The following is a 26,243-nucleotide window of genomic DNA, read 5'->3' as shown; positions in this document are numbered from 1 at the left end:
ATCCTGCTTGTTTATTTGGCATAAATATCGGCAGCCGTCCGTCTCGAGAGACGATGGTGTAGCTTCTTAAGAGTCTATCTGCACCGCCGAGAATGGCTGTGCAGTCCGACTCGGGAGTGACACGGTATCTGTCTCCTCCCGTGTTGAATCGACATCTGGAGTGTCCTCTCCAGTGAAGCTGAAGCTACAGAGCCTGGGCAGGGTGATATGGAGGGTCTGCTGTTGCCCATGCAGCAGACCCCCCCCTCTCTTCGCAGCTGAAGGGTCCAAGGGAAAGACGGAGTCGATACAGCTTGGCTTCAGGTGCGCCGCAGGAGTTGCCGGTGTTGACTACAACGTCAAACCGCCTTAGGGACTCCGGCTCCGGATTTTCTGTCGGGGTTTACTCCCTTAGCCTTTCCCCTGAAGAGGTATGCCGCAAGGCAGCGGAGGTTTTTTGGAGTCAGAGTTTTCCTTCTCTGTTGGCATAAATATATATGTATATAATTATAACGGGGGGGGGGGGACAGGAGTGAAAATATTAGAAGGCATATAGAATTACAGCTCTTTCCCCAAATATTTAAAAAAAAGATTTCTGCCTATGCTGGAAGTAAAATATGAAGATACAGTAGGCTGCATGTTTCAGGACATAATTTTGAAAGAAGTTTGCTGGCTAGAATGAGGTGTGAAGTGGCTTTACATGCTCTGGGGCATGTGAGGCCTGTTCCGCAAGACAATGATTTTAGCAAACAAGCTAATGTTTAAGCTTGGGCCTATAAACAGGCAAATTTAATCTCCAGCCGACAATGGAAATAATTATATAAATATAATTAGTCAGATTTTGAGCATTAGAATCGTTACCACTGTCTGCCTGCTAGTACTTAAGTGCAAAGGGAGGATAGAAATACATTTCTTGAATTATGTGCCACACACTGTACTAGGTGCTTCATACGGTAGTTATCTATTTTAACTAGTCTGAAATTATTTTTAAAAATTTCCCACAAATGATCTTGACTTTTGTTTTATCACCTAAATTGTATGTAGTACATGTCTTTTTCACTTTTGCATCTAGCGCCCAGTACAGTGTCTGACTCATAACCAGCACTCAGAAAATATAGAATGCATGTAAAAGAAGAGGGAGTCTTGTCTTCATTTTTTCTTCTGTATAAAGGGGAGGAAGTAAATCTAGGTTGCAACGTAGATACCCTGAAGATAATTATGTTTGTAATTTAGGAGGAGTAGTTATCAATTTACCTTGCAGGTAGTACAATAATCCAAAAGAATAATACCATTTTAACTATCTGAAACGAATTGAAAAGGAGATGAAAGGGAACTCACGCTTCCACCCAGCTTAGTTCTCCCCTAATAGTCCTCTCTCCTGGTGACGCAGAAGCCTGTTAGGCCAACCAACGGAATGTCAGGTCGGGGACTAGCCAATCATCCCGCAGAGGGCCTAATCCGCATTCCTGCCGGTCAGTCCCCGATCCTTGGGTGCTGAGGGGGTGCGACACGCCCCTTCTCGGCGCCTGCGGCACCGCTGGTGACATTTGTGGCGGCCGCATCCTCCGCACGGCGCGGGGTCTGAGAACCAGGTGAGTACCTGCCCTCCAGGTGTAAATTACATCTCCCCTTTGAGGCCCCTCTCCGATCCGGGGTGAATGGCGGACGCGGAGGAGTAAATCAATTGTGGAACTTGAGTGAGGGATCTCGTTGTGGCCTGAATGTTCTTCAAGGCCTGGAGAAGCAAACTGGGGGACTTCTTGTTTCCACAAATGTGGGGACTGGTTCGCAACAGGGGTGGCGTTCCCGGGGTCCGCCGGCAGCGACTCGTCCTGATGACCAAAGCTGGGAAGTGGGGAGCAATTTCATAGGGTCTCAAAGTGCCTCCTGGCCGTTGCAGTTTGGCGAAGAGCTCCGGGATCAAGGCCATCCCTCCGTCCTCTCGGCCTCGTAGTACATAGAAACCGTTGCTAAGGCTGGAGGCCGTCATTTTCTTTCGGTCTCTGGCTGCAGGGGGCGCTTGGCCCTGTGGATGTCGGAAAGAATTCTTAGGAGGAAGATACTTAGGGGGAAGAAAACAGGTTTTAGTGTCACTAGTTCATCGCAGTTTCCATTGGAAGTATTACTGATAAGCCGAATAGGAAATATGGGAAATGGATGTGGATCAGGATGATGGAGAAGAAATTAAATCCAACTAGGACCAAAGGTGTTCCTAATCAGAGACAAATGCAAACAAACATGGAAGAATTCTAAAGAGAGTAAATAAAAGTATTGTATAACTTGTATTTTAGAATCTGAGAATTAATATTTAATGATTGCGAGAATGTGTATCCTAACCAAAAAAAAAATTTTTTTTTAAGAATTTTTATTTATTTATGTTGAGAGAGAGGGGAAGTAAGGGAGAGAGGGCGAGAAATATCAATGTGTGATTGCCTCTTGTGCGCCCCCAACTGGGGACCTGGCCTGCAACCTAGGCATGTGCCCTGACTGGGAATTGAACCAGCAACCCTCTGGTTCACAGGCCAGCATTCAATCCACTGAGCCACACCAGCCAGGGCCAAAAAATTTTTTTAAATGGTAGTTTTTAGAGAAATGTTAAAATAGTGTCCAGAGTAAAAATTATTTGATTACGTAACAGATGTCTATCATTTCAGATGTTTTCCACTATATTTTATTCAAATCATAAAATCTCAGGCATTGCAAGATACCTTCAATTTGAGATAATCTATTTTATTACCATTAGATGGTTAAATCTCTCCCATCAAAGATTCTGTAGCTCTTTGGAAAAATTCTCCTAAGGCAAACCATTTTATTCTGGGCAGCATCAATAATTTAAAAGTTCTTTGTGTTGCTTTCTTGTAACTTCCACCCTTAAAGTTATCCTTGTAACATTCATCACAGTGGACCCTGCCAGTATGATATGGAAACCATCATATCATTTCTCTGCTGATTCTCATCCAGCATGCTGACAAACTGATATCTATATTGTATACCCAAGTTCAAGCCAGTAGGAATATGGAGTCAAAGCTGGCAGAGCATTCTCTTCTTCTGCAGAGGTCTGATATATGACCAGACTCCCAGAGGGCAGACAGGCTGAAGGAAATACTTCAAATGAATTAGACCCATTGCTGCTACTTAAAATGTATTGCCCAGTATGTTTTAGTGCTGTGATTTAAAAAAAAAATCTTTGACAATGACTCACAATAAGAAATATATTTTTGCAACATGTGTGTTTATATTTGTGCATCTTTGTAATTTATTTGTATAGACATGAAATAAAAGTTTTGCAAAACAATATTAACTGTGATGGTATGTTCTATCTCAATATAAAACATTGCTGATTGAAACTCACTAAATTGGTTTCAATTTGAAAATCATGAGTATGGTGATTAAGTATGTGGGCTCTAGCTGCCTACTGAGATTTACATCCTTAGTTCACTACTTATAGCTATATGACCTTGAGCAGTTTAAATACTTGAAACATCAACTTCCTCATCTGTAAAATGCAAGTCATTGTTAATATCTTTCATGAGAGCCATTATGGAGATTGAGCTAATTCATGAGCCATTATGGAGATTGAGATAATTCATGACACATAGTAATTTAGCTCCATAAATGATGACTATTATTACTGTTCTCTCATTTTTAAAAAAATATTTTTTTTATTTATTTTTAGAGAGAGAGGAAGGGAGGGAAAGAAGGAGAGAAACATCAGTGTGTGGTTGCCTCTTGCGCACCCTCAACTGGGGATCTGGCCTGCAACCCAGGCATATGCCTTGACTGGGAATTGAACCTGCGACCTCCTGGTTTGCAAGCTGGTGCTCAATACTTAAAAAAAAAAAACCTACCTGATGAAGTAGCTGTAGGATGAAATGAAGTAATATATGCAAGAATTAGTGTGGTACCTAGCACACATTAAAAACTACATATGTTACTGCTATGATATTATCACCATCGTCATTAGCAGTAGTGTCATTAGAATGAAACTGTACAAAGCCTCCTTATTCTCAATTCAATTCAGCAAATGTTTCTTAAGAGGTATAGGCACTACTTATGTTAGTCCTGAATATATGAAGTTGAATAAAGTAAGATCTCATGATCTAGAAAAGAAGAAAGAGAAACAATTAGAATGTGCTATGTACTATGAGAGAGGTGTGTACAGAGTGCCATTAGAACACAGATCTGGGAGCTGCTCATTGATGGGAGTGGGCTACAGGGAATGGGGAAGAGGGTGATGGTATGAGTTAGAGAAAGAATGTTATTTATGTTTGTGCTGAATCACAAAGAATGGTTGGAATGTTAAAAAACAGCTAAAGTAGAAGCAGGTCATTCAAATCAATATTAAAAGATATCCTAAAAAGCAGTTTGAGTACTAAAACTGATCAGAGCATGCCACCCCACAACACGCCATTTTGGCATGACAATTATTCTGAGCTGAAGATGTTAACAATCAACAAGAAGAACTCTCTGCCCTCTCTCTTTCTGCCTAAAAGCAGGGCATCAATTTCCCTTTGGAAGGTGTCCCCCTCCCACTCTCCTATACCAGGAAGCCAACAATCCTAATCACAATCCTAATATCAGTCAGCACTGAGATGAGTCTGCATAAACCAATCTCACTAAAATAAGCCTTTAATTAGTTTCTTCCATATATTTACTTTCTCTTAGAAGCCAAAACCCCTTCCCCTTTGTCTAATTACTTCTCCACAATTTATCACCCTTTGTTAAAATGGTAGATAGACTCCTGGGCTCAACAGTTTGAGTTTTCACTTTTTGGCAAAGCATCCATGTGCAAAAAATAAACCTTTTCTCCTGTTAATGGGCATTTCGTCAGTTTAATTCACCAGGCCTCAGTTATTGAACTTAAATGGGTAGAGGAAAAGTTTCTTTTTTTAACCTCCTCCATAGCACCAAAACCTGCTTTGTCATTGTATTCAACATTGATTAAGTGAAGCTTAAGTGAGATAATCCATGCACGGTACATAGTAATTTAGCTCTGTGAATGTGAGCTGTTGTGAGCAGGGAGAGAGTTTAAAATCAATATTCCTCCTTGATAAAAACATTCCATCGCCTTTTCTATAGAAATGAAAAGTAATTATAGAAGTACCTAGATGGTTACTGCTAACCAAATTGAGTATTATATATATATTAGATTCATAACTGATTTCCCATACTGTATTTCAGCCATGACTGCCAAAGATTATCCATCACTGTGGGGCTCTGGAACAACAAAAACATTCAAAATTCCCATCGAACACTTGGATTTCAAGTATATCGAAAAATGTTCAGATGTTAAACACTTGGAAAAAATTCTCTGTGTGCTTAGGTAAGCATTTAAAAATAATTTCATGTTTCAATTTGTCAATTTTAATTATATTGTTCTTGCCTTCTAAAAGTTGAAGCTACATCAGAAACTTTGGAGGAAATTTTCAGATATTAAGATTGTTATATTTGCCCATCTTAAGCTCCAAAATAGTGATTTTGATGCTGTGCTTAGTTTGGAGTGTTCTGCCTGGGTCTACTTCCAGCATGCAATTTAGGCTAATTAGCATTAAAAAGGGCATTTTCCTTGCTTCCTCCACATGGTCCAGGAAAAAGGAGCTGTGAGAGGAGCCAGCAGAAGGTAAGGTGGGTTCACCAGACTACACTGATAAACCTCTTTGGCACTCTCCCCTCTGCCATCTGCCAACAAAGGTGGGTGACTCACCACGAGCTGGTCACGTGGAGGATGGTGGGGACGCCAGGAGGAAGGACCAGAAGGTAGGGAATCAGGGCCTTCTCTGGCTAAGAAATCCATGGTGGTGATTCTTAAATTTTAACATACATCCCGTGTGGTTGTTAAAAATGCAAATTTGAGGGTCCCATTCCCAGAGATTCTGCTTCTGGGAAATCTGAGGTGGGGCCCAGGAACCTGTGTTTTTAACAAGCGCCTGGCTGATTGACATACAGGTGGTCAAGGGAACCCAGTTCAGGAAACACTGCCCTATGCCACCTGTTTCAGGTTTCTTCGGGGGGTTTCCCTTGGAGAGTAGCTTGGTATTGCAGAAGCACTTGGGGAGCATGAACTGCTCTTTTCCAGGACATCAGTAGTATTTCTTTCTGCTCTGCTGTGGCTCTCTTTTCTTTCCCTGACCCCCTCCTTATCATACTGCTATGTCCTTTGCCTTTTCTCTCTCATCACCGTTAGCGTCATGTCCTCCCTAAGCATCGCTGCTCGTCCCCAGCCAGAGCTGATATAATAACCTCATCACTTCTGAAACGGAAATATGAACCATGCCATTGTTTTTCCTTTTGCTTTTCTCAGCAGTATAAGAATATTTTCATTTGTATTTTATCGGAGAGTGATAAACAAAATGAGAAGTGTATGAAATGAAAGAGTTTGAAAGCCATAGTAATAATGTTGGTTCTAAGATATTCCCTGGATAACTGAATTAAATTATACTGCATTTGAAAATGGTGTTTATTTCAATTTTTCTAAAAATTTCAATGTAAACAGACTTACAAGAGAAGGGCAAAGGATTGATTTTCCTTACAAAAATAATAAAGACATAAAACAACAGATGTCTCTATTTAACTCTCTAAGAATGGAATTCTGTTTCTTGAGTGGTTGAATTTAGAGTTATGTTGTTCTAAAGTGTGCCTCTGCCATTATCTTCCTATGCATTTGAAAAAAATTAAGCTAGGAGTTTCTCCTTGGAAAGGAAGTCCAAAGTCTAGCTTTCTGCCTGTCTCTAATACTTAATTTCCATATTTAAGTTTAAAATTACCTTATGTACAAAATGAACATTATGTGTGTTAAAGAGGAGAGAAAATGTTATATATTTAACTCGTAAAGTATGTGATGGAAATTTGTGTCTTAGGAGTGCCTCTTTTTCCCTTCATTACATCAATGCATAGATTAATATAATAGTGGAGGTTGCCCTGGTTGGGGGTGGTGAGCGGGAGCTGCAGCCCCACCTGCCACCTTGCGCAGGGCATTCGGAGCAGTCTCTGGTTGAGATCTCTGCCGAACTGGGCTCCAGAGACCCAGCTTGTAAATCACTGGTCCAGATGATCTGTAAATAAAGTGTCATAGTAACACTAAAATTCTGAACTATTTTAAAGGTCTGGTGAAGAAGGATATTATCCTGAACTTACAGAATTTTGTGAAAAGCGCCTTAAAGGATTGGCTCCTGAAAGTAGAGCTTTGAGGAAAGACAAACCTGCAGCAACAGCATCCAGTTTTACAGCAGGAGAATGGGAAAAAATTGATGGTGATATAAAGGTATAGAGCAACATCAGTTTCTGTGACATTGTCATGTTGAATATATGTCTACTTCACTTAGCCAAAATTCTAGGTTTCTTTTTTGTCAGTATAGGCCTTTTTAGTGGTAATGACTTAGCCCTGGTTGCTTCTTCCACCCAGGAGAATGTTGTGAGTGTGTATGTGTGTGTGTGCACAAGTATGTATTATAAATGACCAAGTGCTATTCCATCCTGTGAAAGAGCCATTTCAATCAGCTTCTATAAATAGTGCTATATAAACATGTTTGTTTATAATTCTTTTGTACCACCTGGTTATTTCCTCAGAATAAAGTATTGGAATTCAAATTGCTTGATCAAAAGACTTGAATACTTTTAAGGCTTTTTAAACACATTTCTGTTTTCATAAAAGTTGTAACATTATACTCTCCCAGCCATGTATAATAATACCCATTGTGAGGTACTCTTCACTGGATATTGCAATCATTTTTACATTTTTAAATCAATTAAATAGTTGAAAAAATGATTTTTTTGTGTGTGTTACTAGTAAAGTTGAATTGTTTTCATTTGTCACTTGGATTTCTTCTTTGCTTATTAATGGCCTATTTGTATCTTTACTGATTTCTTTTAGTCTGCTTCATGAGCTAACTGTACATGTAAAAAAAATAGCAATTTTATGGTGCACATTTCCCTGAGTTTTGACAAATGTATATGCTATAGAATGATTTCATTACCTCTAAAAGTTTCCTTGTGCCCTTTTGTGGTCAATGTGACTCCACACCCTGGCCCCTGGCAACCACTGAACTGCTTTCTATCACTACAGAGTTGCCTTTTGTAGACTTTCACATAAATATAGTAATTCAGTGTGTTGTCTTTTGTGTCTGGCTTCTTTCACTTAGCTTAATACTTTCAAGAGTCATCTATTTTGTTGCATGTGTCCACAGTTTATTCCTTTTAATTGCTGAGTAGTATTGAGTTGTATGGATATCTCACAGTTTTTTAACCATTTACCAGTTGATGAACAGATACCAAAATGGTTTCCAAAGTAACAATTCTGCCAGTAATGGATAAAAAATCAAATTGTTCTACATCCTTGTCAGAAGTTAGTATTGTCAGTACTGTTAATTTTAGCTATTTTATTGGGGGTATAGTGGCATCTCATTTTGGTTTTAATTTGCATTTTTCTAATGACTAATGAGGTCGAGTGCCTTTTCATGTGCTTACTGTCATCCACATATTTTCTCTTGTGAAATGTCTACATTTTTTCCCATTAAAAGAATTGGATTGTGTTCTTATGAAGTTGTAAAATACATGTTTTTTATTACACATATCTTTTGAAAATATGTTCTGATATTCTGTGGCTTGCCTTTTCATATTTTTGGAAGAGCAAAAGTTCTAAATTTCAATGAAATCAATTTTCCTTTTATAGTTTGTGGTTTTGTGTCCTATTTAAGATTCCTATGTTTTCTCCTAAGATTTTATAGAAAGTTTGTAGTTTTAACTCTTAAAATTAGGTTTATGTTTTATTTTCTGGACACATACACACACACACACACAAACACAAAAACACACCCTGAGGTCTGTCCCGAAAATGTGCAGTCATTGTTACTATAACAAGAAAAGCCCTGGCTGGTGTGGCTCAGTAGATTGAACGCTGGCCTGCGAACCAGAGCATCCCGATTCGATTCTCCATCAGGGCACATGCCTGGGTTGCGGACCAGGCCCCTAGGTGGGGGCGCGGGAGAGGCAACCACACATTGATGTTTCCCTCTCTTTCTCCCTCCCTTCCCCTCTCTCTGAAAATAAATAAGTAAAAAAAATTTTTTTTTAAAGAAAAACATATAATGAGAAGAGCTTGCACGACATCGATGTAACCTGGCAGCCAAGGAGAGTGGACTGGAACGTGCATGTGCATGTGTGAACAGTGATGACTTCCCTGTACTAGTCAGTAGGGGCAGTAGACGCTGTTGAGTGAGCATATTATGTGCCCATAGCATTCAAAATGACTGAGCGAGCAGAGCAATGAATCTGCATCAAATTTTGCATTAAGCTTGAACATTCCTCCACAGAAACTATTTTGATGATTCAGAAGTCCACAGCTATGGGCAACTGGTGATTGGCAGCTTTATCACAACAATGTGCGCACCCGTGTATCACATCTTGTGCAGTTTTTTTGTGAAACATCAAATCACCCAGGTGACTTAGCCTTGCTACAGCCCAGATTTGGCACCCTGTGACTTCTGGCTTTTCCTGAAACTAAAATCACCTTTAAAAGGGAAGAGATTTCAGATAGTCAGTGAGATTCAGGAAAATATGATAGGGCAGCTGATGGCGATTGGGAGAACTTTGTGAGGTCCCACGGTGCCTACTTTGAAGGGGACTGAGGTGTCACTGTCCTATGTACAATGTTTCTTTATCTTGTATCTTCCTCAATAAATGTCTCTATTTTTCATATTAAATGGTTGGACACTTGGACAGACCTCATATACATACATACATATATACATGTGCCCACATGCATACATACTTATGGATAGCCAAATGTTTAAGTGTCATTTAATGAGAGATTATTCTTTCCTCATTGAACTTCTTGTACTATTGTCAAAAATCAATTGACCATGTCTGTATGGATCTACTTCTAGACTGTCTCTATTATGTTTCATAATATCTGTCTGTACTCCAGTACCTCATTGTCTTGATTATAGTAGGTCTTAAAATCAGATAGTGTGAGTCCTCTAACTTTGTTCTTCTTTTTCAAAGTTGTTTTGGCTGTTTGGCTGTTTGGTCCTTTGCTGGCCAGTTTCTATAAATTAACTTGCTTGTATTTGGATTGCAATTGTGTTGAATTTGTGGATCAGTTTTATAAGTAGTGATATTTTAACAATATTGAGATTTCTGATCTATGAACATCATATTTTTTTCTCTGTTCATTTAGGTCTAATTTTTTTTCCATTGATGTCTTGTAGTTTTTCATGTAGACTTATTTTTGTTGTTGTTAAATCTATTCCTAAGTATTTACTATATTTCATGCTATTTTAAAGGTAATTTTATTTTTCATTTCAATTTTTTTGTTCATTCTAAGTCACTACAGCTAAGAAATTTTATTTTTTTCATTGTGGTAAAATTCACATCATATAAAACTTACTATCTTAACTATTTTTCATTATACAGTTCATTAATGTTAAGTATAGTCACATTGTTGTACAGCTGATCTCCAGAACTTTTTCAATCCTGTAAAACTGAAACTCTAGACCCATTAAACAATAACTCTCCACTCCTCCCCCCACCCTCTGGCAACCACCTTTCTACTTCCTGTTTCTATAATTTTGAGTTATCTAAATACCTCAGATCAGGGAAATTTTAATTTCAATCTTTATTTGTACATTGCAAGTTTACATTTATCTAATTGACCTTTTCATATTGACCATGTATCCTGGGGTCCTGTTAAATTCAAACGAACAAATTAGTTTTAGTAACGTTTTTGATAAATTCCTTGGATTTTTTTCCATGCAGCATTATGTCATCTGGAAATAATAAGAGATTTGTTTCTTCTTTTCCAGTCTGGCTGCCTTATTTTTTTTATTTGCCGTACTGCACTGGTGAGACCGCTAGGTACAATGGTGGAGTGAGAATGTATATCACCTTGTTCCTAGTCTTGGAGGAAGTCATTCAGCTTTTCACTATTAAGTATAATGTCTGGAAAATATTAGACCCTCACTATATATTTGTTGAATAATAAATAATAGAATTTCACATATAATAAAGAAATTTCTTACTCAGCTTTTTCCTGGTATCTGTGACAATTCAGTTTAATGAACATTCTTGTGAGCCTATTATATGCCAGACATTGTGCTGTGTTCTTGAGTTACAAGGATGAAATTAAGAACTTAAAATATGGTGAGAGAAATGAACAATAGATAGATTATTTTAAACCTTTATGCTAATACATGGAGGAGGAACATTTTTAGACCAGCCAGGAAGTTCAGGGGAAGCTTGCTGGAAAGGATGGTGGGTAAGAAGATCTTGCAAGGTAAACAGAAGTAGGAAGGGCGCCTTTTTTCCGCAGCGGCAGCAGTCATGAGTGTGCTCGGGCTTCGGAGGAGGCTTGTCACCAGTGTCCTGTTAGACCCCAGTGAGACCAAGGAAATCTCCAGTGCCAATTCCTGTCAGCAAATTTGGAAGTTGATCAGAGATGGGTTGACCATCCAGAAGCCTTGACTGTCTGTTTCCAGGCTTGATGCTGAAAAACCGCTCGGCCCGCAGGAAGGGCAGGCCTACGGGCATAGTAAGCGAAAGGGTACCGCTACCAATGCTCAAAGGCCTGAGGACGTAGCCTGGATGAGGAAGATGAGAGCTCTTCGCGGCTACTCAGAAGGTACCGTGAATCTGAGAAGACTGACCGCCCTATGGACTACAGCCTGTACCTGAAAGTGAAGGGGCAAGTGGATTCTCAAGGAACACGTCCACAAGGTGAAGGTGGACAAGGCTTGCAAGAAGCTTCTGGCTGACCAGGCTGACGTCTGTGGGTCTAAGACCGCGGAAGCTCACAAGCCCATCAAGAGCGGTTCCGGGCCGAGAAGAAGGAAATCAGCAAGACTCTGTTTAAGGAGGAAGAGACGGAGAAATAAAGCTCTATCTCTCTTTCCTGTACCAAGCGGCCTTGGCATTACACGGATCAATCATCCAATAAATACCGTTCATCTATGAATAAAAAAGTAGGAAGGGCAACAACAATATGAATATGCTTAACGATAATGAACTGTACACTTAAAAATGATTAAAAGGATAAATTTTATGTTATGTGTATTCCCACCCCCACCCCCCAAAAAAGAGGAGGAAGGGCATTCCTGGTAGAGAGAATTGTCACCTAAAAAATTAACTGACCCATAGGAAACTTCGATCATGTATACTCCTTTCTAAAGCCTGGTTAGTTATTTCAAATTGTATATTTACCTCCATTTTTCTCCCTCTTTCTCAGAGTTGGGTATCAGAAATTAAAAAAGAAGAAAATGAAATATACTGTCATGAAACTGGAACACCTCCAGACAAGGAAGAAAATTTGCCTCCAGTTCGTGGTTCAAACAGCTGTCTTCATGTTGCCAAAGTAGGCCTTTCGGTGTGCGGTGTGCGGTGGTGTGGTTGGTAGGGGAGAAGGTGGTTGGTTGGTTCTTCATTAAGACAGCTATCGCAGCTTAATCAATGTAGCGGAAGTGGGTGTCCTCTAGGGGGGCTGAGGATATTTTTCCAGCTGGTCATGTGCTATTACCTTCATGAGTGGGCTATATTTCATCACTTACGAATTAAAATGAAACACTTTTTTCTTTTGAAGACTAGCATCTTGGGTTTTCTGACTTTCTTCATTTTTCTTTTGCTGTTCTGTCTCTTCTACATGGACTAGTTTTGATGAGCATAAGATCCAATTCACTGTGTGAGAATTTCAAGGAATAATTTTATGTATCCAGTAGAGGCAGAGAGGCAATAGTCTATTACATAATTAACTATGGATTTAAAGTATTAAACAGATACATTCAAGCAGTAACAAATGTTGTTCTTTTTTTTTTTAGTGGATTTTTCCCCCTTAGCTCCAGCCACTTATGATTATTTCTCTGTGGTTGATTCCTGTTTTGTCATGTAGACTTTTTCAATCCATGGGTTCCATGGAAAAGGGGCCTGTTGGAGTTCCAGGTCCATCTACTTAACTTTAAGTTGAAACTGTGCTGCTTGGCATCCACTGACCCTGGTATTACAGAACTTAGCCCTGGTTTCCCGGACACTGAAGTCTCTGGACTTTCACATGGATCACACATTCCATTTCCTTCTGTCCTACTTTTTAAATTCTATTTCTATCATTTCAGAAGGGATGGTTACCCAAGTCTCTTCATTCTGGGTTAACTTATTTTTGTTATTTCCATCTCATCTTTGAATCCTCAATGTTATTTAGAAAACATCGTAGCTCTTTGTTACTCTGCCCTCTGATAATTTACCTTCCCAGATCTTTTTACTCCCTATTAGCAACTGAGGTACACAGTAATGTGGTAAAGTTGCCACTATCTACAATCAATGAATTTGTATTTATTGAACACACATTATGTGCTAAGTCTGTGCCCTAAAAATGTAACGATGAGTAAGACTTGGTCTCTGCCCTCAAGGAGTTTATAGTCCAGTGGAATAGATAGACTAGTGGTACAGTGGTTTTCAAAGAATGGTCTGTGGACCCTGGTCATCCCAGAAATCCTTCCAGGGGGTCTAGAAAGTCAATGCTATTTTAAAAAATAATGCTAATGCTTTGTCTTTTTCACTGTGTTGACACTTGCACTGAGGCTAGAATTGCTAGCACCTTAGCACAAATCAAGGCAGTAGCACCAAACTGAACTGTAGTCATTGTTTTCTCCACTGCTACAGACTCTGTAAAAATTCCAATTAAACAGAAAAATGTCTTTGATGAAACAATAAAAATCTTATTTTGTTAAATCTTGAATCTCAAGGATACATTAATATTCTGTGTGACAAAATAGGAAGTATGCAGAAAGCATTTTACTGTGACATGAAATATGATTGTTAGCTCAAGAAAAGCACTTGTATGATTGAATTGCTAGCTTAAGTTGCCACTTTTTCCTGGAAAAAATTTTACTCCAAAAATTTATGGTTATTCAGACTTGGTTTTTTGGCAGACTTTTGCATTAACAATGAACGAAGAGGGCCTGTCACTTCAAGGAAAACAACCAACAGTGTTTTTTGCCAGTGATAATACCTGAGCTTTCAAGTATAATTTAGAGTATTTCATGTTCTTATATGGCTCTTGAATACTTGCTTGTGACAAAAAATATTTCCCCTTAAGGAGCACACTTAGACTTTTCCGATGAGCTCAATAAAGATATTAACAGAGATAGTTCTTTATTGTATAATGAAATATATTGAATGTTTGGATCTGCTTAACTCCACATGACCAATGCACAATGTTACAAAACCATGCCAAATGGTTTCAGATTATGACTAACTTTTAAGACACATTTAAGAAACTACTTGTGAGCATAAAGGCTATTATTTGCTTCCCTCCCATTCCTCTCTGGTGCTTGCAGTGGACATATGACCTAAGTTGCCACTTTATAGCACCGGGCTAGTGCTTCTTCAGGGGTGGACACATGATCCAGGCTAGCCAATTAAGAGTCCTTCCCTGGGATGTCTCTAAGGATGTAAAGAGGAGTTCTTTTCCTTTCTGATTGGGAGGCCTCTGAGGTTATAATCCCAGGCTGCTTGTGGCCATGTTTCCTACTACATGGAAAAAGCATTAGCCAGCAGGGAAAACAAAATCAGTAGGCAGAGAGAAGCAAAGACTAGGGACAGAGAGAGAAGGAGAGTTGGAGAGAGAGAGACCATATGACCCTTTTATCCAGCAACACCCCTGCCCTTTTTTTCATCAGTTTGGCTACATAAACCAATAATTTACTCTTTTTAAATAGAATTAGTCCAAGTTGGGTGTCTGTTATTGCAAACAAACCAACTTTGACTAATATAGCAAAGTATTCTTCTCCCCTAGGTTTTAAAAGAATGAATGATAGTTCAGTATTTTATTATTAAAAGAAAATCACTAATAATCACATTGCACACATGTGAGTTTTTAAATTTTATGTATATACTTAAAGTCCTGTAGATTGCTCTGAGAATTAACTACAAATTTAAAATCCTTTTAAAGGCTGCTATGTATTATGTTAATAATTTTAATACTGGAGTTGTTATAACTTCAAGGGTACTTCTTTTTCTTATTCACTCAATTTATATATCTTACTCCAATACTTCACATTGCACTTATAGTAAAACCTGCTAATCTTATATTAACTATGTCTCATGAAGTATGATTTTATTCTTTTAGGAAAAATGTTCTAAAAGTAGACCAGCTAAAAAGAAAATTCCAAGGGATTATGCAGAGTGGGATAAGTATGTTTTATACTTCTTTATGTAAAATTTGTCACTGAAAAATGCTTTATCATAAAATACTGTAATAACTTTTTAATTACTATGAAACTGAATATATCAAGAATACCAAGGTACTTCAGTAGAGTACTAAGAGTATATGGCCTAAGTACTCTTGATCTTCTTTTTTCACTAAATAAAAAATTGCATCCTTTTGTTTATAATAGCAACCAAAAATAGCTAATATAATCCTTATACCCATCCAAAATAAGAAAAACATTTTAAATTGAGAGAAATTTGTCACAATCTTAATTACGAAGTTCTGAACAGTTTAAGTCTGATTAATGTTTAAGTTCTCACTAAATTACATGGTTTCTAAGAAAGAATACAGATAACTTGTAATAGAAACCTATTATGCATTTTTGGAATATATGTTTAAAGGCACAGTTATATAAATACAAGAATATCAATAATAAATTTTATTATATTGTACTTTTTTCAGTTTTTATTCTTTCTTTTAAGATTTGATGTGGAAAAGGAATGTTCAAAAGTTGATGAAGATTACAAAGAAAAAACTCTAGTAAACAACAAGTCACATTTGTCGAAAATTGAGACAAGATTAGACACAGCAGGTAATTGGGGAAGAATAATAATTTAGTAGTCTTTAAAGTTTTGAATAATAATAATAGCTGTCAAACTAGAAGACATTCTCTTTAAGTGCTGTAGATTTTCACAAAAAGTTTATGGATTTTTCTCCTTATGTTGACCACTTTTAACAAATTCAGATCTACCCTTGACTTAATTTTATATAACAGTTATACTACTAAAATTTAGTAAAACTTAAAAATACAAACCTATTTTTTTACTGTAATTCATTTATTTTTAATTCCTTTTTTCAAATCCTCTTTTTCCTTCAATCCCTCAAATCTTTTTCTCTTTGCCTCAAAACAAAAATGATGGAGAAGTTTTATTTGTTTCCATTTGAAGTCCATAGACATATAGTGCCTTTAAAGCGAAACAAAACCAATTATAAAATATCTAAACCCTCAAAAATTATAAATGATTAAAAAAAGAAAGGAAACATTACTAAACTTAGGAAACCTTTTATTTTATTTTCATTATCTTATTTTCTGTTTCTGTTAAAGTAAGCATTCTTGGCTTTAAAAAATCTTAAATATTCTATTAAGTTATATTTTTACATAAAGCAGATAACATTTATTTCTAGGTCTAACTGAGAAGGAAAAGGATTTTCTTGCTACTCGTGAAAAGGAAAAAGGAAATGAAGCTTTTAACTCCGGAGATTATGAAGAAGCTGTGAAATATTACACAAGGCAAGCAGATTTTAGTTGTGGTTTAAACTTGCTATTTAAAAAAAAAAGAAGTGTTTAAACTTAGTTGTTGAAATGATATAAATAAGCTAAATAGTCTATATCAGAATCACTTAAGATACTGTATTTGTGGTTTATCATAAATTCACTTGTGTTTGCCTTGTTTCCTTCAATACTTTTCTCAAAGCTCCTACCCCTCCCCACTTTTGATATCTTAGGACAACAGTCATTGGATTAGTGTTTACCTTCATGACCTCATTTTAATTTAATCACATCTTTAAAGACTCTATCTCCAAATATAGTTACATTATGAGGTACTGTGGTTAGGACTTCAACATATTAATTTGGTAGGGGTGGGGAGGGGGAGCACAATTCTGCCCATAACACAGACTATAACTGTTTTATTTACAACTTTAGCTGAGTTTCTCTGCCTTGCATTTGCCGCTCGTCTGCTTGTTGCCAATGAGTGTCTCTTTCATAGGAGCCTATCAGTGCTTCCCACTGTAGCAGCCTATAACAATCGAGCTCAAGCAGAACTCAAACTACAGAACTGGAACAGTGCTTTTCAGGATTGTGAAAAGGTCTTGGAGTTAGAACCTGGAAATGTAAAGGGTAAAAGATATTCATACAATGCTTTTAAATTTACATCAGGATCCATCTAAGACTGTAGACACTCATTATGTTTACTCTAAAAATATTTCAACTAAAATTAAATTTCTATATGGGAATCATTACCTTCATAAAGTTACTTTTATATTTAAGTTTAACTTGCAATTTAAGTCCCTAGTTATTTGCACTGAAGTAGCCAATAATCTGAGAAGATTTAATAAAATATGTATGTGTTTGTAAAGAAATATCTCAAGCTTGCATTTAACTGTGGTTTTTTTCTTTAAATTTTTCAAAATTTTATAAACTATAGATAACATAAAATTTACTATCTTAGTCATTTTTTAATTTATTGTTTTTTTAAGGGAGGCGGGGGGGGGAGAGAAACATCAATTTGTTGTTCCACTTATTCAGGCATTCATTGGTTGATTTTTGTATGTGCCCTAAGTGTGGATCAAACCCACAGCTTTGGTGTATTAGGACAGTGTTCTAACCAGCTGAGCTACCTAGTCAGGGCTGTAGAGACTTCACTGCTAATACCATATTCTGAGCCAGATACTGGTCAGTAATATACTAAATTTGAATAAATGATTTTCAAAGTTTTCATACAGTGGTGAAATAATACAATGATTCTAAGGAAGCAAACATTATTGTTTAATGAAAAGCCTCCCAATGATTCAGCACAGCTTCGTGCTGCTGAGGGGTTGAAGCATGGAGTGGCTCAGCCCTTGCAGGAACTGGCAGGGCCTGGGCTGCGAAAGGGCCAGGTTGTTGGAAAGGGCAGTTACCTAATGCAGCCTCCTGCTTACCTCTGTATCATTTTCCATATATGCAACAATATGAAAATGGGTACAGTTAAGCTTTGCACAACTGCATCCTAAACTGTTCTGTGCTACTTATATTCTTCCACTTGAGAAATATGGTAACCATAAATGCCATGTGTTAAAAAATATATAACTTTTATTTTTGGTAAATTTCCAGCTCTTCTGCGCCGTGCCACTACATATAAACATCAAAACAAGCTCCAAGAAGCAATAGAAGATTTGCGTAAAGCACTGGATATTGAACCTGATAATGAGTTGGCCAAAGTAAGTACAGAAAGTGATTCCTCACCAAATTCTATAGTGATATTTCTGTATTTATGTTAAAGTGATATCAGTCTTGCTGGAAACATGATATTGAGGATTAGGCTACAGCTTTAAAAAGTAGGTATATCCTAGACACACCAAGGTGTTAACAACTATTTGAAGTGGAAGAAAGCAAGCTCTTAAATTGTTCAAAACTGTAAACCTACTTCTGAAGGACAAATACTTAATCTTTTTCTTTCCTGACGTGTTGTAGGCTGTGATTTTCTTTTGAGCTAATTTCAATTTATTATGCAGAACAGTGTATTAATTTCCTTGGTGGGATTAAGCATGAGCTTGATGGCCGTAAAAGTGTTTCTCTCTATAATCTTCATGGTAAACATATATCCCTGACAGCAGACTGACTCAGGTATGCACTTGGGGAGACCTGTAGTAAGGCCTGAAGAATAGAGGTAAGCGTTGAGAACTGTGAAGCATCTGAGATTTAATCCTACTTGCAAGTTAACAAGGGGCCTAGAAGAATATACAAGACTTCTGGGTCACATACTAAGGACTTTGTTACAACAGAGCAAGCCGATGAGCTTCAAGTTCATGTCAGTTCTCCTGGCTCCCATGTCTCATGCGGGTGGTACAGAATGGCCCAGATGGATGCTGCACACTCAATGGATTCGTGTCACAGCAGAGGAATCCCAGATTTACAAAACCCTCATCTTTCATGGAATACAAGCAAACGTGCCCAATCAATCTAAGAGGGAAACATTAGTTCCCCAGAGAGCAAACAAACCTGCTCTTCCCTCTGAAGAGAAATATTCTATTTCCCAAGGCTGTTGTTCTCAGTACAAGCATCCTTAAAAAGATGGTCTAGAACAAAGGTTATTTAGTTCCTCTGCTCACAATATATTCAGAGATGAGAAACCCACAGAGAACTGCCACCCTTACCTGCTGGGTTACCTGTCTCTAAATGGCAGCTAAAGGCCCTAGTGTATCAGCTGTATTTGTTAAGTCAGCATTTCATTGGATTGGGATTTAGGGCCCAGCGGAGGAACACATCCTTTCCCCATAGTTTTTCCTTTTTATAATGGCATGTTTTATAGACAAAGGTCTGTCCAGAAAGTATCCAGCCATGTATTCCGAAAAATAGAGACATTTATTGAAGAAGATACAAGATACAAGAATCATTGTACATAAGACAATGACACCTCAGTCCCCTTCAAAGTCGGCACCTTGGGACCTCACACAGGTCTTCCAATTGCCATCAACTGCCCCATCATATTTTCCTGAATCTCATCAACAGTCTAAATTCTGTTCCCTTTTAAAGATGGTTTTAGTTTTGGGAAAAGCCAAAAGTCGCATGGTGTGAAATCTGGGTTGTAGCGGTGCTGAGTCACCTGGGTGATTAGATGTTTCGCTAAAAAACTGCACGAGATGTGATGCATGAGAGGGCACGTTGTAATGAAGCTGCCAATCACCAGTTGCCCACAGCTGCGCCCTTCTGACTCATCAAAATAGTCTCTGTGGAGGAATGTTCAAGCTTAACACAAAATTTGATTCAGGTTCATTGCTCTACTCGCTCAGTCATTTTGAAGGCGATGGCCACACAGTATACATGCTCACTCAACACTGAAGCTGCCATTGTTCACGCATGCACATTCCAGTCCACTCTCCTTGGCTGCCAAGTTACATCGAAGTACTGTAAACTGTTTCCATTATATTAACAATGGCTGGGCTTTTTCCAGACAGACCTTATATATGTGATCATGAAAGTATTAATAGTGTTATCTAAGAGACAGGATTTCAGATAATTTTTCCTCTCTTTTTCCTACTTGTTACACTTTAATTTTTTTACAGTAGCTATGTATGATTATAATCAGACAAAGCAACAAAGTTGTTTGATGAAGAAAAACAACAGACCACCATAAAAAGCCTTATTTTAGTTATCATTGCTCACTTTTTAATGGCTTTATATTTTTACCTGAAAAGATAGTTATATTTTTTATTAAAGGAATATATCTTATTTAATATGGTGATTATGTTACAGAAAACCTTGTCAGAGGTTGAAAGAGATCTGAAAAATTCTGCACCTGCATCTAAGACTCAAACCAAGGGGAAACGGATGATTATTCAGGAAGTAGAAAACTCGGAAGATGAAAATGGAAAGGACAGTAAAAGAAAAAATGAAGATAGCAGTGGAGATAAGAGTAAAGCATTTTTATTTTTTGGTTATGTAAAATATTACGTTTCTATATGAGTTAGTCTATCAAACTTTTTATAGCTTTTCCTTGTAAATCCACAACAAAGTTTTTCCTTAATATTTTTCTTAATATAGCTCATGCTTTTCTTTTTCCTTTTTTATTGACTTTTAACGTTATTAGTGTCAGGTGTATAACATAATGATTTGATATTTGTATACATTGCAAAACGGTCACCACAATACATCTAGTTAACACAGCGCATCTTTTTCTTAATACAATCTCCCTAAGCTGTTTTTCTTCTTGACACTTTCTTCTAATTCTCATTTTAATTCCTCATTATCATCTTTAAATGCAACTGTCTATGTCTCTGTGATACCTACCAATCATTTGCAAGTTAAATCTCTTAGATGATTGTTTTGTGCATAAACTATTGGTTGCGAACAAATGTGTTGGCTTCAAAGGGGTACACTTTGCCTAAAATGAATGCATTGTTAAACAATTACTATGCATGCCTCTCAAAAAATTTCTTTAATGCAATTTCACTTCTGATATAATTTTTTAAAGATTCTAGATTAGATAAAGCTTAATCTTTATAATATAAAACATTGAAAGTTATATCAGCTTTAAGAGGAAAGATCTGCCTACTCATTTGACTGGGAAGGGGGGTAGATTTTTTCTCTGTTCTTGAAAGCCCCTGAGCAACCAAGGGGAAATACCAAATATCAATTTGAAAATCATTCACAGGTAAAAATCAACTATAGGTAATTTGACAGAATATTTTAATTTTGAGAGAGAGATATAAAATGTTCAATTTATTACACTTAAAAAATGAAGAACATGAAGTATAAGTTTTACGTTTTTAATGACAGAAAACATAATGTAAAATATATACCTCCACTCAAAACATGATCAGTTAAGCTAGAATAAAGACAAAGAAACAAGTGAAGGGAGGGAGGAAGAGGAGGACACAGAGGACCAGAGCACAAGAGAGAGATGAGAAAGGAAGACAGAGCATCAAAAGGATGAAAAAAGGGAGAAATTCAGATAAAAAGTTTTTCAACGATTGAGACTCACCTTTCAGCCAGATTTTAAGTTCTGGCAGCAAATATTCTTAGGGTTTATACTTAGCTTAAAATAATTAAGCCAAGGGTGTTACAATTAAAGGACACTACTTAAAACCTTAACAGGAACCAAGAGGTCGTCGTCGTCGGCAGCCGTCCGTCTCGAGAGACGATGGTGTAGCTTCTTAAGAGTCTATCTGCACCGCCGAGAATGGCTGTGCAGTCCGACTCGGGAGTGACACGGTATCTGTCTCCTCCCGTGTTGAATCGACATCTTGCGATGACGCTGGAGTGTCCTCTCCAGTGAAGCTGAAGCTACAGAGCCTGGGCAGGGTGATATGGAGGGTCTGCTGTTGCCCATGCAGCAGACCCCCCCTCTCTTCGCAGCTGAAGGGTCCAAGGGAAAGACGGAGTCAATACAGCTTGGCTTCAGGTGCGCCGCAGGAGTTGCCGGTGTTGACTACAACGTCAAACCGCCTTAGGGACTCCGGCTCCGGATTTTCTGTCGGGGTTTACTCCCTTAGCCTTTCCCCTGAAGAGGTATGCCGCAAGGCAGCGGAGGTTTTTTGGAGTCAGAGTTTTCCTTCTCTGATGTGCCCTGACTGGAAGATCGAACCAGCGACACTTAGCTCGCAGGCCGACGCTCAATCCACTGAGCCAAACCAGCCAGGGTTGGAACCAAGAGGTAGTACTACAGGTTTGTGTGTGTGAACATGTTTTTATTTTTCTTGGGTATATATGTAGGAGTGGAATGCTGGGTTATATTGTAATTCTATGGTTAACTTGAGGAGTTGCCAGACAGTTTTTCAAAGTGGCCACAGTATTTTATATTCCCACCAGTGATGTCTGAGGATTACAGTTTCTCCACATTTTTGCAAACGCTTGTTAATGGTTTGCCATTTTGATTACATCCTAGTGGGTAAAAGGTGGTATCCTTATGGTTTTGATTTGCATTTCTCTTATTGTGTTGACCATCTTTTGATGTGTTTATTAGCCATTTGTATATTTTTTTGAGAAATGTTTTTTCAAGTCCTTTGCCCATTTACAATTAGATTATTTGCCTTTTTATTGTTGCATTGTGTTATTTAAATAATCTGGATACTAGACCCTTATCAAATACATAATTTGTGTATAATTTCTTCCATTTTGTGGGTTGTCTTTTTTACTTTGTTGACTATATCCTTTGATGCACAAAAGTTTTAAATGTTGATGAAATTCAATTTATCTATTTTTCTTTTGTGCTTGAGCCTTTGGTGTCATATATAAAATTCATTGTCAAATCCAAGCTCATGTAGATTTACCTCTATGTTTTTTTTCTAAGAGTTTTATGATTTAGCTAATGTTCAGATCATTGATTTATTTTGATTAATTATGGTAGGAGTCCTACTTAGTTGTTTTCTTTCTTAGCTTGCGGAAATCTAGTTGTCCCAACATCATTTGTTAAAGAGACTATTCTTCCCTCATTTAATGGACTTGCCATCTTTGTCAAAAATCACTGGGCTAGCCCTGGCCAGGTAGCTCAGTTGGTTACGAGCATCGTCCTAATGTGCCAAGGTTGTGGATTCAGTCCCTGGTCAGGGCACATACAAGAATCAATCAACAAAGGCATAAATAAATGCAGCAACAAATCGATGTTTCTCTTTCTCTCTCCCTTCCCCTCTCTATGGTCAATAAAAAAAATTTTTTTTTTAATCAATGGGCCTGCTCTGGCCAGGTGGCTCATTTGATTGGAGCATCATCCCATACACCAAAAATGTTGCAAATTTGTTTCCTGGTCAGAGCACATACCTAGGTTGTGGGTTTGATCTCTGGTAGTGATGAGTGCAGGAGGCAACCAATCTATGTTTCCTCTCTTTCCCTTCCTTTCTCTTTAAAATCAATAAACATATCCTTGGGTGAGGATTAAAAAATTAATTGGCCATAAATGTATGAATTTATTACTGGACTCTCAATTCTATTCTATGGTCTATATACTTATCCTGATGTCGGTACCACTCTGTTTTGATTACTGTAGTTTTTAATAAGTTTTGAAATCAAAAGTGTGAGTCCTTTGATTTTGTTCTTTTTCAAGATTGTTTGGCTACTTTGGAATTCCATATGAATTTGAAGGTCAGTTTTTCTGGTTCTGCAAGAAGTCTATGGAATTTTGAATCTTTAGATCACTTTGCATAGTACTGATATCTTAACAACATAAAGTCTTCTTATCTATGATCAAGAAGTATCTTTCCACTTATTTAATTTCTTTTGGCAATGTTTTGTAGTTTTCAGTGTACAAGTCCTTCACCTCCTTGTTAAATTTATTCCTGAATATTTTATTCCTTTGGATGCTATTGTAAATGGAATTATTATTCTAATTTCTTTTTAGACTGTTCATTAACAGTATATAGAAATGACTGATTTTTGTATGTTGATCTTGTTCCTTGGAACATTGCTAAATTTGCTTATTAGCTCTAGTAGTAGTTAGTGTGTTTGTATGTATTATTTGGGAATTATATATATATATGTTTAATATACTATTATAATTAATTATATTTCATATAGTATATAATATATTTAAATATACACATATATAATTATAAATTATAATATGTAATAGGAATAACATAATCATATTAAATTATACTATTTTATATAAAATATATGTAATCCTAAAAAAAATCTATCTATAGTTATATCATCTATGAAGAGAGATACATAGTTTTATTTCTTCCTTTCCCATATGGATGCCTTTTATTTATTTTTCTTGCCAAATTGATAAGGTTATAACTTCCACTATAATGTTGAGTAGTTGTGGTTCAGGAGAAAGCTTTTAGGATTTCACCTCTGAGTATGTTAGCTGTGAGTTTTTTATAAGTGTACTTTATGTGAAGAAATTTCACTTCTGTTCTTAGTTTTCTGAGTGTTTTTATCATGGAAGGGTGTTGGATTTTGTCAAGTGCCTTTTCAGTTCAATTATGATGATGTGGTTTTCCCCCTTGTTCTATTAATGTGGTATGTTGCATAGATTTTCTACTGTTGAGCCACTATTCCTCCTGAGATAAATCCCACTTGGTCATGGTGTATAATCCTTAAATATGCCATTGGATTTGGTTTGCTTGTATTTTACATCTACCAACTACCAAACTACCCTTCAAAGCTACTGAAGTCGTTGTGGTCTTTAGATCTAATGGTTCTCTTTAGTCCTTGTGCAAATAACACTGTTGGCCATTACTTCCTTTGATCTGTGTTATCACTGACTCCTTTCTCCCTAAAATACTCTTTCTTCTTGGTTTCTGAGGTAGTATACCCTCCTGGTTTTTCTCTCATTTTTAGGTACTCCTCCATCTCCACTGAAGATTGTTCCTGTGATCATCCTTTAAGCATTAGTATTTCTCAGGGATCCTTTGGAAGATATGAGTGACCTAATCCACATCCAAACTTTAGTGATTCTTTATATGCCAGTACCTCCCAAGTCAAAGTTTCTAGATAAGGCCACTTCTCTGACCTGTATTTGGAGCCACCTCCTGAACAGCTTCTCTGGAATGTCCTGAAGGTAGTGCAATACCTAACATGACTCACAGGATGTTCATGTTCTGGCCTCTGTTTACCTTTACAAAGGCCAGCAAAGTTGTTAGGACATGTCCACCTTGAGTCCCAATTATGCTGGGATTACTAGCTCTCTGTCCTTGAGCAAATTCTTTGTGTGTCTATTGCCTCATTTGTAAAGCAGGTACAAAACTACTTGATATGAAGATTAATGATAAGGTACATGAAGGTCTTGACCCATATTAAGTTCTAAATAAACTGTAGCTGCTTAGTAATAGTATCAGTCAGACGTGACAGGATAACTTACAAGGGAATGTACAATAATACTAAGTTGTCCATTGTTTCTACTGACACTGACTTGTGCTTCCATCCATTTCTGTTCTGGGCGGGGACTTAAGTAGCAGATACCAGATGAAGATCGGAGCCTTGCTCTAATAATCCTACTGGATTCAATCTGGGTATTTATCACTATTTTAAGATCTTTTTATTGTTTTAATATTTAACCCCCTTTTTGGTTAGTGATCCAAAACTGGCCATTATTTCACTGTAGAGAAAACTATATTTATTACAGTAGTGTGTTTTTAAAAGCAGTGTTGGCTTTAAGGTGACCATCCACTGATTTTTATATAAACATTTGTGGTTTTCCATGTCCTCTGTCTTTATGCTTCAAATCATGGCTTTACCATTCTTGAACCAGAATGGAAAATATATCCATTAAATCAGATTAGAATTTGTTAAAAGAAATTGCTTGGAAGTCTCTGTATTTAAGTGCTTTTTTAAAACAGTGGTCTGAGGTTGTTAAAAAAAAAACCATAATTAATCCAAGTAAATTTGAAGATTAATTGGCTTTAATTAAACAGTTCATGAATTGGGCAGCATCCCATCCAGCAACTGGAAGGGTGCTCCTAGGAGTTGTACAAATTGAAGGTTTTTATAGGAAGTCGGGTAGGGCAAGGGAGCTCATAGTGAAAGAAAAGAAAGGGTTTTGCGGGGGGCCAGGACATGTTTTCTTTGTGGGGAAAGAAAACCGGGAAGAGTTTTTATGCGCATTGCTTCTTTGTAGAGGAGGCAGGTGGAGAAGACCCACTGACAGATTACCTTGCTGGTGCTTGACTAGAAAAACTCCATGCTGGTTGATCAAGTTTACATTTCTGGGAGAGTTTGAAACTGCAGTTGGATCAGGTATTAAATCTAGGTTTGGTGAGCTTCTAGCACAAGTGACATTGGGCCTGTGGTTATTTTTCTCTTTAACAAAATGATGAATTGCCTTGTATAAAATACTGATAAGATACCCATCAATGAAATACTTATACATCA

At 37.3% G+C, this 26,243-nt stretch overlaps 1 protein-coding gene and 1 pseudogene across 1 annotated transcript in view; both read left to right on the top strand.

The window, feature by feature from the left end:
• Positions 1-5,160: 5,160 nt before the first annotated feature.
• Positions 5,161-26,243, top strand: part of SPAG1 (sperm associated antigen 1) — a 43,046-nt gene continuing 21,963 nt past the window's right edge. The window contains exons 1-9 of the mRNA XM_090283517.1: positions 5,161-5,302; positions 7,081-7,240; positions 12,197-12,322; positions 15,089-15,153; positions 15,652-15,761; positions 16,355-16,460; positions 16,939-17,069; positions 18,045-18,151; positions 20,187-20,346. Coding sequence (XP_090139643.1) covers positions 5,163-5,302; positions 7,081-7,240; positions 12,197-12,322; positions 15,089-15,153; positions 15,652-15,761; positions 16,355-16,460; positions 16,939-17,069; positions 18,045-18,151; positions 20,187-20,346 — 1,105 coding nt within the window. The 5' untranslated portion in view covers positions 5,161-5,162. The remainder of the gene's footprint in view (positions 5,303-7,080; positions 7,241-12,196; positions 12,323-15,088; positions 15,154-15,651; positions 15,762-16,354; positions 16,461-16,938; positions 17,070-18,044; positions 18,152-20,186; positions 20,347-26,243) is intronic.
• On the top strand, positions 11,296-11,846 carry LOC150004164 (large ribosomal subunit protein eL19 pseudogene; annotated as a pseudogene).

This window comes from Furipterus horrens, unplaced genomic scaffold (genome assembly GCF_987537825.1).
Source record: "Furipterus horrens unplaced genomic scaffold, mFurHor1.1.pri manual_scaffold_7, whole genome shotgun sequence".
Lineage (NCBI taxonomy): Eukaryota > Metazoa > Chordata > Mammalia > Chiroptera > Furipteridae > Furipterus > Furipterus horrens.
The sequence above is the reverse complement of the archived record's forward strand: the minus strand, read 5'-3'. Positions and strand labels throughout refer to the sequence as shown.